The 12,915-nt window shown below is 44.9% G+C and overlaps 1 protein-coding gene across 8 annotated transcripts; it reads left to right on the forward strand.

Annotated features, from left to right (window-relative positions):
* The first annotated feature begins 636 nt into the window (after positions 1-636).
* On the forward strand, positions 637-6,261 carry LOC109756406 (uncharacterized). Of its 8 annotated transcripts, none has more exons than XM_073501560.1 (4): positions 637-842; positions 1,135-1,335; positions 1,643-2,096; positions 4,571-6,261. In XM_073501560.1, exon 4 carries the CDS (start codon positions 5,291-5,293, stop codon positions 5,843-5,845), a length of 555 nt encoding a protein of 184 aa, XP_073357661.1. In that variant the 5' UTR covers positions 637-842; positions 1,135-1,335; positions 1,643-2,096; positions 4,571-5,290; the 3' UTR covers positions 5,846-6,261. The 8 variants fall into 8 exon arrangements, with proteins under 8 accessions (XP_073357661.1, XP_073357657.1, XP_073357662.1 ...); XM_073501557.1 differs by having other exon boundaries at positions 639-842; positions 1,026-1,335; positions 2,224-6,261; XM_073501558.1 differs by adding an exon at positions 2,224-2,294 and having other exon boundaries at positions 642-1,335.
* Positions 6,262-12,915: the final 6,654 nt, after the last annotated feature.

The raw sequence follows: 12,915 nt of genomic DNA on the forward strand, positions 1-12,915 counted from the left end.
CGCCGGTGTTGCTATGGAGCTTCGCCAGGCCGCCAGTGTTGTATTGGAGCATCACTGACGTTGCTATGGACCGTCATCGAGGCCGCCGGTGTTGCTATGGAGCATTGTCGGGGGTCGCCGGTGTTGCTATGGAGCGTCTTCGGGTCCGCCGGTGTTGCTATGGAGCGCCGTCGGTGTGCTGTATTGCCGCATCGCCGGGCAACCGGTGCTGTATTGAAGCATCGTTGGGACCACGTTGTGTTGCATATGGGTTATGACGGCTGGGCTGTTGCCGGAGCTGAAGTTGTCCGCCGGGGAACAGAGGAACCCTCGCCGGAGTTCCAAGCCATGGCGGAGTAGGCCATGTCTCTGGCGATGTGGTGCGCCATCGCGGGAGGTGGAGTAGGTGGAGGGGTGGAGGTGGAGAGAAGGGGCGGCGCCCGCAGGTCGTTGTAGTCTCCGGCGAGCTAAAATCGCAGGGCAGGTGGAGATGGAGGAAGCGCCGCGATTTGCGGCCACAGATGGGGATCTGTTCGCATGGGGGGCGTCCTGTTTCATTGCAACGCATCGACCGCTATGGACGACGGGCTTTGCGAGAGGAAGCGTGCACGTGCAGATCGGACGGACGCGGTGTTCTACATCGGACGGCCGCGAAGGCGACTTAGGAATCGGATAGCATCGCCCGACTTACGCCTAGCATCGCCAATCATCCTCCGCTCAGCTTGGCCTCCCCGCCGCCCGCCGGTCAAGAACACCGGGATGCCTATGCCTGTGCTGCCACACGGAAGTACATGAGCGTGGGGCGGCGTCCTCCTCTGCTGCCCAACGGACGCCGACGACCTCATCTGGGAGCAGATAAACCTGTAAGTTTCCTTTAACTTGCAGATATTGCGCTGATTTGCCGCATGGTGTGCTAGAACTACACTCCAGGGGAATATTTGTTCGGAATCTCCAGTCTTGTAATTTTCTCCTTGATGACAATGACCATGCCGTGCTGGGGATTTGGGTTACATCCTTGCTGTTTGGACTTTCGCTGCCAAATCCAGATCTTATCCAAAGACTTGGGACTCCAAATTACATGCCCCAGAACATTGGCGACCAAACATCAGAGGCCCAATTAGTTACGAGACATACTCATTGGGGTTTCGCCTGCAGCATTCTTGAGATGTTCAGTGGCATTCAGCCTTGGCGTGCCAAATCATCAGATGAGATTTATCAATCGGCTGTCGTGAAGAAAGAGAAACAGATATTCCCGTACAATTTACATACGGAGGTCGAGAATGTCCTCTCTGGCTGCTTTGAGTATGACTTTCGGGATCGCTCCTTGATGTCATATATTTTACAATCATTTGAAAGGTAGCATGCTAAAACTCTCTTTCTGCTTCTGCCTTGTCTACTTACATAATTTGGTTAAACTGCCATGGATCGGTGATTTTACCATATTTCATTTTAATATTTGCTTATATTACATTGTACAAACTGCTAAGCATTATTGAAGTTTGTCACATGAAAGCATGGAACTGCTTTCTTAGTTGTGTCGTTTATGGTCATATATGGTCAATGCGCGTTTATTTTCCTCAAGAGTTTACTTTTACTATGTACTGCTAATGTTTTCTCTGCATGCATGTTTCTCTAAATTTGTTCTATTTTTTTCATTCTTTAGTGCTCAAGATGTGGATTGTAACAACACTGGCTGGGATAGTTATGAAAATCCAAGGCCAACTCAACCAAGTCGCACTAATTGGTCACACTTTAAGGATATGTTGTAAATCGGTGACATGGTCCGCTCGAGAAAGCTTAAAAGCTCTTGTACTCCTGAAACAATGGAAATCCCTTATGTAACCATGGTTGGCTTGGAGGAGGAAGAACGTGCTAGCTACATTCTTGTACAACTCCATGGGTTACAAGACCCTGTGAAGGTCCCCTCCTCGTCCTGGAGACTGGGTAAGGCTTAGGGAGGAAGACAAGAAGCGGTCCCAGGTTGGAATTCTTCATAGCATCGACCGCAATGGCACTATGTGTGCTGGTTTGATAGCAATGGATACCCTCTGGAAGGGGGGATATTCTTCATAGTTATCATAAAACATCTTCAATTTCTGCACATATACAAGTCGCAGGTAGTCACATATCATCTTCTATTCCTATTATCCATAATATGAAGCTATATAATGTTGATACGAATTAGTACTAATATATAAGTTTGGCAGTCCACATAACCAAAATATGTTAATCCCAATTGTGCAGGTGCTGGCAATTTTATATTTTGCTATGCAAATGTACAATTGGCTTTCATAGAATAAAATGAGATTTGAGAGGTAAGCATCTGAACAAAACAATTGCACCGTAAGGCAGTTTATACTTGCTACACTTAAAGAGAAGACTACACTACATGCTATATTACTAAATTGCTAAATAATTGCTGATTTAATTAAATGAGAATATGTTTCCTGCTATTACTCTATGCAGCAACTTAACCACAGTGGTGTCTCACTTTTGAAAATACAATTTTGAGCGACATCAAACATCTTTATCCATTTGATTTTTTTTGCAATATTTAGTTTTATTCTATAGTACGTGAATCTCACCTGGTTTACATTTGAGACGTGCGTACAACCATCGATGCTAATATCGGTTGATTTCTGTGGCCAATTATGTGCATGCAATACTTTGAGATCTAAATGTCGCCGGAAAAGATAAAAGTTGTACATGTACGTCTACTCAGATTTTTGGACTTTTGTGTGCATCGGGAATGCATAATTAAGCTATGCATTGCCTATCATCTCCTAAACTCTATTACAGGAAGCATGGTTTCATTTTAGGGCGATGCTAGGTGTCAACCGACTGATTTCCTGGGGAAATAAGTCGGGTCGCCAGCCGTTCGATGCATCCTCCTAGAGCCGGGTCAACGGAAGCAACGACCGTATCGCCGTAGGGACGCAGGGCCGCATGCTGGCAGTAGGAGCCGCGCCCCCCTCGCCGGCAGCGCAACGACGCTTTGCCGACGGCGCCGGCGATGCTACACTGCAGCTCCTACCCCGCTGCATCGCAGCTCAGGGGCTCCGGTGAAGCTCCAATGCAGCCGCCGGTGAAGCCCGTTGTAGTGCAGTTCCGGGCTCGCCGGTGAAGCTCCATTGCAGCGCCGACGATGCTTCACTGCAGCACCGACGCCGGCGCGGCGGCGGTCCATCGATGCTCCATAGCAGCACTCAACGCCGTCGGTGATGTTTCACTGCAGCCCGCACCGACGCGGCGAGCTTCATAGCAGCACCCGACGGCCCCGCCGGCGGAGCTTCACTGCAGCGCCCCACCGCTTGCTGGAGCTCCGCTGTAGCACCGACTACCCTCGCCGAAGCTCCATGGCAGCACCCAAGGGCCTCCGGTGAAGCTTCACTACAGAGCCCCCTCCGGCTTGGCGGTGCTCCATCGCAGCACGACGGCAATGCGGTTGATGCGACGAAGCACGCGGCGGCGACGGGCGGATGCTATGACGCAGCACGATGCCGACGGGAAATGGGGTGACGCAGCACGCGGTGGTGACGACGGATGCGACGCCGAGGGCGGATGCTTCGTCGTCCATCCCCCCTCCCCCCCACCCCCATGCCCCGCCCAGGTGGGAGCTTCTCCATGGTTGATGTGGATTTAGCCGGCGTCGGCTCATCCTTGCAGCAGCAGGTGGAGGAGAAAAAAGGAAGGAAGAAGATGAGGAGGGGGACGAGTGAAGGAGGAGGAGCCGGAAGGGATAAGGTGGGAGGAAAAAGCGATGGACTGGGGGGGGCACGTGGCGTGCGTACGAGGCGGCTTACCGAGACAGAAAAATCATCCGGTTTAAACTAAACGTTTCCCTTCATTTTATCCCATATATCAGTACATAAGTATGTTTAGCTTATATATAATTGGTGATTTGTCCATGGAAATTGATGACTTTTATCTTCTGCATCTGTTTTGATCTTTTTAAGCACATCCTTAAATTGGTGATTTTTTCTGTTAATGTCGAACCAATTTTAGCAAATGATTTTCTTTGTTACGATAATTCTGAGTGCATTTTGTCAGTTTGATATTGGAGAACTAAAAACTAACTCTAGTGCTTTGATGAATTTTGTGTTTCCTCAATAGTGTCTTGAATCTAAAATCATAAAAGTATTACATGCACATACTTATATGAATCAAGCCTTACATGATTCGCTCTTTTACTGATGGGCTGAGGAGGTCAGAGATGTACAATAGCCGTATTGATCCAAATGACAAGTACGGCAGTGCTAACCTGCTTGCCTAGAATTTTACCACATCCTAAGACTTGCAAATCTGTACAATAGGAATGGCTAGTTGTTTTCTGGTCTACAACCGTGACATGTAGTGGCATCTCTCACCATGTCTGCACATAGTGTTTAGGTATGATTGTTGCATACTGTCGACAAGGGCGCGACGTTTTTTCTGAACTGAATTTTTTTTTGCTTACTGGTTGAGCTCGGTTTCAACTCTTACTTGAGTAGTTGATCGGCAAGCCTGATGCAGGTGTATGAAAATTATGCAGTTCCATTAGCTCTGGAGTTGTCCAGTATACTACTGAGGCCTACATATTTTGCTGATGCAGGTTGGAGGTGAACATGAACTCTGGCAATCCAAAATAGCAGATATAAAATAACTGCAGCTCAGGCCATGTAGTTCTACAACAATCAAGGAAGAAGTCCGGTTTTTTAAGCCGACCTCGGCCAAACAATTTAAGCTTACATGGGTGCTCTCTATTTTTCAGAGGTGCGTGTACGGAGAGCGCCCATGATTCAGGGCAAAAAATCTAGACAAAGTGAAAAAACTTTTGTACGAGTGGTGATAGCCTGTTTAAGGATGTTGACTGTGGCTACACAACTTCAACAACGTGCTTGCAACTCATGAGTGGCAAAGTATAACATGCCGCCTTTTTCTTTAAACAAGCCCCTTCAAATTATGTATGCAATATGCTGGGAAGAACTCATGACAAAGCCTTATTTGTATGCACGTCTTAATGTATTTTCATACTGGCTCAAGTAATGTACTCTTTGTTAGGATTTAATTAATCCTATTAATCCCTACTTTTCTAACCGAGGCGGTTGCCTCACATCCCTTCGGTCGCACCCCTTCACGGGCTATATATATGTGTAATCCCATCATCAATGAGAAGGAAAGTTTACTTTTACATCTTGGTGTTTGTCTCTCGTTCCTCTCTCGATCTCAATTCTAAACACGTTATCACGCACTTTGCTCTACCAAGAGCGAGAAGGCCAACCAACTCGCTCGCTGAGACCACCCTGGCTACAGCGTTGGCCGTGCCCGCGCCATGCGGGCCTCGCGCCCAGCCGTCCGCGCCGCGCCGCTGGAGACGCCATCCGGGGCGCTCAGCACGCCTCTGGACGCGGCCTTGACGCCGCCGCTCGCGCTGCATACAACCGGAGCCGCATGCGCGCCTGCATACGGGGCTCCGCCCCCACCCGCTCCTGCTCCGGCGGAATGGCTTGTGCCGCTGTCGCCGACGCCTGCCCTCGCCGTCCCGTCCGCGCTCGGTCGTGCGCTGCGCCGCACCCCAGGCTACGGCCTCCGCGCTGGCTGCCCCGGCCGCACCCCACGCCCGGCTGCCCGGCCTCCGGGCCTCGCCCCGCGCCCCGCGTGCCGTCGCCGCATGGCCGCGCCGTCGGCCGCGCCCCGCGCCCCACGCGCCGTCGGCCGCGCCCCTCGCTCGGCCTCATCACCGCCCCACCGCTCGGAGCTCGTCAAGGCCCCGCCGCCACTGGGGACAACCGCCGGCTCGAGCAGCCGCGGGGAGCAGCACTTCGGCCGCCTCTTCGGGTGCGCCATGGCCGCCATCGACCGCCGCCCTGGCCGCCTGCGCCGGTGATCGCCTGAGACGCAAGGGATGCAGCGGCCACTCCTCCCGTCGGCGGCGCTGGGGAGGAGGTGGGGATCGGGGTGGTTCGGGCTTCGGGGTCTCCTACCCTTACCCGTAACCGCTCCTCCTCCCCTTACACGGCGCGACAGCGGGTGGGCCGGCCAAAGGCCGTGGAGGCCCAGGCCCAGGCGCCTGGGGCGACCTCCGGCTGCCCTTTTCCCCTCCGCTCGGCTGTGGGCCGGATGGCCATGGGCCGTTCGTTAATTTTTTTCTTTCTTTTCTGTTTCAATAAACAATAGTTTTAGCAGTGATTTCATTCCTGTTTTAGACCTGCTAAATCAGTACATATATTTTAGTATTGTTATCTATTGAGTACCGATGTATTCCAGATCCTAAATTGATGTAATATATTTCCACGTTTGCCACGTGTTGAGATTAATTACGTCTATTTGCAATTGAGATTTTTAATCTCTTGCAAAGTATATTCAGTACCTTTACAGTACTGTTTCTCTGAGGCTTATGATGTATTTCGGAATCTTCCTAAGATGTATATTTTCTCCATGTTAACCACATGTCGAGATTAATACGTCTATTTGCAATTGAGATTTTCAATTTCTTGCAAATACGGATGCAAAATTCAAGGTGATTTCTTTAAATTGATGTTTGAGATCACACGGTAGTCATATGGATCTACTGCCTATGCAGATTATCGATGACTACTGATAAAGCCTATATTTTGTCGTTTTGACATTATGATTGCTTTACAAAGTGCTCTCTCACACATTTTACTAAGTCATGACATAAAGCATTACGAGTGAGTATCTACTGATTTCATCAGATTATACTCTCTAGTGTTAAGAGATCTACTCCATTTTGGAGATTATCTTCAAGGTGTCATATTTAGCAATTTGAGATTCACACTAATGGTTTCAAGATAACTTCTTGAAATACCCATTGATTTTGCTAAGTTCATTACAACATTAACCATGATGGTTTTTAATTTACTGGTTGTAAATTAATTATCTCTGGTTTACCCATAGAGGTAACATATGGCTATAGAGTTTGAGGCATTCGCCCTCATTGGCCACCACTGCCCTATATGGGCCATGTACATCATGATCACTCTTGTGTCTCGTGGGATAATGTGTGCAATCCTGGAATCACCTCTGGTTAGGATCACACCGCTAACAGAAAAATGGTGTCTTATATATCATAAGGCATTAGATTCAGATCTCAACATCTGGTTATTTTGTATCAGCAATTCCTGGGATACAATGAACCTCAAGGGCAAATGTTTGAATCTTACTTCAACTTTCAATCCGACATCACCAGCTGTGACGGGACCCTATGGGCACGGAGAATGTGATGGTTGAATATGCCTCAACCGACATGTTTGGAGACTATGAATAGTCTTTCAATCTCCTGAGTGGTCAGTATAATTAATGTCCATTTATAATTAATGTCCATTTATTGTTGTCATCCTATATTGTATATCACAATATATTGTATCAGCACATTGGTATAAATACATTTGTATGTATTCTATATATCTGACAGTGTTTTTCATATTGAAAATCTTCATGTCTATATATAGATTTCTACGGGAGTCAATCCAATGAAAAATGATATGTGCCTTGTGGACATATGCACCACAAACTCTATACTCAGGGAAGTCCAATGTTTCCACTCTCATTGAGAGAAAGGAGATATATTAAATCGCTAGACGCGATGAGGTATTTGTTGGCTCTACTCGAGTCATATTTACTGTCCCTGTGGGTACTCGAGTAACGTCAGGATGCTTTATTGCTTCCGGGTTTAACTCATACCCAACTAAACTATAGAGGTATCCGTCAAAATAGTTTCCATAGTGAAACTTATGATGACAACCAAGAGGAATATCTTCTCTTTACCATATGCAACGGATATGGCAAACACATTCTCTATGTATCATCTGGATTGTACTACACATACTACAAAACTCGTAGCACATGTTGCGCCCAAGATAGTTTTCCAAAATGTCTTGTACATGGGAAACTTGGCATACTCGCCTTGGTCATCGAGACATTGGGTTGAAACCAAAACTATCAACAATTCCAATAGTTTATGATTATTATGATGCTAAATTCTAACACCATTTGGATTTTATGTGCACTACAAGTGACACAGGGAAGCTAATTTTAAGGTCGCACACCTTAAAGTCTACGCTGAACCACTCAGGCTCCTTGAATGCGTCAAGTTGAGGTAAGTGGCTCTTCCCATCCATTGACTAGACTATTAAGGTATTCCATGGTTCTAAAAGACATATCTACATGATGGTCTTAAGTGTGTGCTTTATTCACACAAAACCATTGGCTCATTATCCTGACATCGATTTCAAGCAAATCGAATGGATAACATTGCAGAATTCTCCTTTGAGTGCCTTCTCTATGGCCCTTGGATTGAAGTTTAGCAATTTGTACTAATGTCTAGACTCAAAATGGTTTGGTAGAATCCTATCCAAAGAGTTAAGCTCATTGCATTATCTTTACTTTGGAATTGCAACTTGCCAACTTTACGTTGGAGTCATGCAGTTTTACACGCTCATGACAGAACTGCATAACATTATTCTCCTCTATCTTTGATATGTGGATACCTACCAAGTATTTCCTATCTGCAGTAATTCGGTTGCATACCAATATCACCACCCGACATACATCATTGGCCCCTCAACATATAGTTGGGATCTATGTGAGGAATAACTGTATTTCCGTCAATACCTCAAGCCCCTCACATGGGGAGTTATTCAAGGCCAGTATGCTGATTCAATGAGGAACATTTCCAGGCATTAGGGGGAGATTTCAAGTACCATAAAAATGCCAGGAAATTAGTGGAATGTTCAACACATTTCTGCCTCAAATCCACGTACTCAAAGATCTGAACCATGCGTTCAGAAGATTTGCAACACATTGCAAATAATCTGCCGGATTCATTTACTGACTATAAATGTGTCACACAATCCTACAATCCTGCAAAAGTACGCCTGAAAGAGTGGAGGTACCAGCAAAATCCACTCCACTCCTCGTTCAAAGCAACAGGGGGAGATGTATGGCAGAAGTACATCAGGATTCAACTTCTCACAAGCAAGGATATCAAGGCCTGTGAATCAGTAAATGCAAGTCAACTTCACGTTGGCAGACACCTAATGGGTAGTATACACCCAGTGGACGGGAAACCTCCACCAACCCAGGTCATAGTGCACACAATGACCGGGATATCGGAATACCCGACTCAGTCGCATTGGGAAATCGCGAGAAGTCACTACGGGTAACGATATTTTCATCAACTATATATTGATATATAGATTCTGGAGAATCATATAACCGGAAGTCTACAATTGTCGACATACATTTCTCAACTAGATTGCAAAACCTTACAAATGATTCAGATCCAAAGACCATGGCCATGGCAAAGTATGATCAACACTCGGACTGAACTCAAGCAAAGGGTATAATCTAGGTAGAAATGATCTTGCTCAATAATGGGAAGGTATTCATAAGCAATACCTACACCAGTTTTCTTCTAGAAACAGAATTGAGAACAATGAGGTGGTGAAACAAAGAGCAAGTATTGTAGCACAAGGGTTCACGCAATACCCAACTATTCTCCAGAGGTGGAATCTCATTCCGATAACTTATATCATTGGCAGTTCAAAATCATCTATCTCTGCGGTTGATAGACGTAGTGATCACATGTCCATGTGGATCACTAGATTCAGACATATATGATTGATTTCCGATGGAATCTCAATTCTGAACCGAAATACAAAATGCAACATACATTGTGTAAAATCGGTAAGCCACCATACGGCTTATTGTTGTCGGTACATATGGTACAACCGACGTAGTGAGATCCTTGTACATAAGGATTACTCCTACAATGATGATTATCCATGTGTTGTGTGTCTGCAATGACTACACATGTAATCATCTAAGTGACGGACTTCAAAATGAAGGATTTGGGTAAACCAAAATACCGCTCGTTACTACAACTTGAACACCTTCATTCATACATTATGGTATACTATGTTGTCTATATCCAAAATATATTGGAGAATTTCATTGTGGACAAATCTTATCTATCCATAACTCTCATGGTAGTTCATTCTTTAGACGTAGAGAAAGATCTACTAGACCGAGAGATGATGGAAATGAGATATTGGGACTCAACGTTCCATAATGCCATTGGATCCACCAAACACAATTGGTTGGTACTCAAGAATATCTTTCGATATCTCCAAGGCATGAAACATCTTGTCCTGGTTTTTCAGTTTCGGAGAAATCTGAACACCAATATCATTGGATACATCGATCAGATCCCCACTATCAGATCGTAGACAAGTTTAGTGTTCCTACTAGGTGTGTTAGCCCTCTCATGAAGAGTCTTCAAATCAGACCTCATGGCTACATTCACCAACCATTATCTCAATGATAATGTGTCTTGTGTTGCCCGGATGCAAACATGATACATAATAAGCAATATCACTATATTGCATATCTTGCAAGTCAAATCATGCGACTGATTTGTTCAGCGGGTCTCTACCAACTTCTATGTTTTGGTATGTGACGCCTTCGAATTTTTGCAAGAATCAGGGGGAGTATCTTCCTGAATTGTTCCTGTTCAATGCATCATATTATACTCTTTTTCCCTTCATGAAGGTTTTTAATGAGGTAATATCAACATGAGATCATATGTCATACTTTCTGTTTTCCCCACCGGGGTTTTTAGGAAAGTATATACGACATATTTATTGTCCTCTAAACTCTATGGGTTTTCTCGTATTGAGTTAAAAGAGACAATAACCATTATATGTTGCATCATTTTCTCCTTATTTTTCCCACTGGGTTTGAAGGAATTTTAGCAACATATGGAACACCTATCTCCTCATATTTTTCCCACAGGGTTTTTGGAGGAGCTTCTCAAGATGATGATACTTACACTAACAAGCATGGATTAGGGGGAGTGTTAGGATTTAATTAATCCTATTAATCCCTGCTTTTCTAACCGAGGTGGCTGCCTCACATCCCTTCGGCCGCACCCCTTCAGGGGCTATATATATATGTGTAATCCCATCATCAATGAGAAGAAAAGTTTACTTTTACATCTTGGTGTTTGTCTCTCGTTCCTCTCTCGATCTCAATTCTAAACACTCTTGCCCCCCGCATGACACCGCCTTTGCAGTGTATTCTTGGTAGCGCGTTGCTCAATTCGATTATTCTATTTTCTTTTACTTTTTTATCCACAATTGTTGGCATGAATTTGCCTGTGCATTTGGTCCTACCACTGACAACAATTTAAACTTGTCAATCCAGCAAGGGTATGCACATCATCAGTGCACTTTTATTTATGTTGAGTATAAATGAGTAGTTAATTTGCTAATTAAATTTGTTTTCTTGTGGGTATATTCATCTCATTAGAAACGTCTTTTGTGTGGCTTTGGTCTTCCTAAATATTGTGTGGGTTTTCCCTTTCCTGGTTTAGCTTTGTGAAACAATGATTCTAGCGCGTGATCTACTCATGCCTATTTACCTTACTGTATAGTTTGCCATTCTAGAACACTAGACCTTTCTCCACAACTGAGATGTTGAGATGACAAGTTTAATTCATGTTTAATCTTTCCAGATGCAGACTAATTCTGCATCCCATATATGTCATACAAAAATGTTAAATTCCCTTCATTTTTGTTCACGAATGTCACACCACAGGCGGTGAGAGACTCAGGATGGGGGCAAAATGGTCTTGACCCAATGGCAGACTCTTCTATCGTCGCACCATCACTCCCACGGGCAGCGTTGTAGTCGGGTCCAACAATTAAACTTCTGAAGATAACATGTAGGCCGAACCCAAGAGGGAATGGATTACAACTACTTATTTTAATATTTTTATTCAAAGTTGCATCTCTGTCATATTCAAGTGGACAATGACTATACATATTATAAGTCCTTCCAAGTTCATACAAGAAGTTAGAATCATGCATTCTTGACTATACGACTGATTTCTTGGATTAGGATTTCCTTGTCCTCTTGAACTTCATATGACATCATCAAAAGATAAGTGATGGGGTTTGTATTAAGCTTGACCATGAGAGATGCGGGGATCATCAGGCACTACATATATTTTTAACCCCCCACCCCACATCAAATTTCTGGAATCTAAATTTAGCATTCCATACTCACATGAATTTCATAGGCTGCTTTGATCAAGATGACACAAGTGCATGTTTAGTACTCCCTCCATTCACAAATATAAGAGTTTCTAACTTTTATATGAACCGGATGTAGATAGACACGTTTTAGTGTGTTTGTTCACTCATTTGAGTCCGTATGCAGTTTATATTGAAATATCCAAATTATAATATCTGTGAACGGAGGGAATAGTATACAGTGAGCTTCATTTCACCCAGGAGAGCTTCCGTTACATGTAAATTAATTAATATACATATGAATTTGGATATTCAATACCCACATGAATTGTATAGGTTGCTTTGCGCACGTGCACGTTTACTAGTTTCTAGAAACCTGATGCTATTTTCTTTTTGAGATAGGCTGATATTTTCCTTTCCAAACAACCACTAAGAACAAGTGTGAGCAAACGTCAGCGTCAAGAAAGGCAGCGGCTTTTTTCTAAGAAAACGAAAGGCAACTTGACTACTGAAACTCGAAACATCCCGTTTATTTATGGGCTTGATAACAACAACGGAACGAACCCTACCAAACCCAGGGTATGCACGCCAACGCCATGCTCCGCGATGCGTCGCCGTCCTGCTCACGCCGGCTAACTTCTCCATGGCAACTTGCTGCCAAAGTGGCCGGTCCAGCTTGATTGCGTCTTTGTCTGGTCGTGCCGACGCCGTCTTCTCTGAAGCGGACGGCAGTCGCTCGTTTACTCTTGTTATATATACTACACAGGGGATGATGTAATAATGTACCTGGAAAAATGATGCAAGCATCGAGCCATCGCCTAGCGTTTCAGAAAATTTGAATAGTCATATGCTACACCTACATAACAAGTGGAATGCAAGACAGCGATCAACGCCACTGCGT

The sequence above is a fragment of the Aegilops tauschii genome, chromosome 6, assembly GCF_002575655.3.
Source record: "Aegilops tauschii subsp. strangulata cultivar AL8/78 chromosome 6, Aet v6.0, whole genome shotgun sequence".
Lineage (NCBI taxonomy): Eukaryota > Viridiplantae > Streptophyta > Magnoliopsida > Poales > Poaceae > Aegilops > Aegilops tauschii.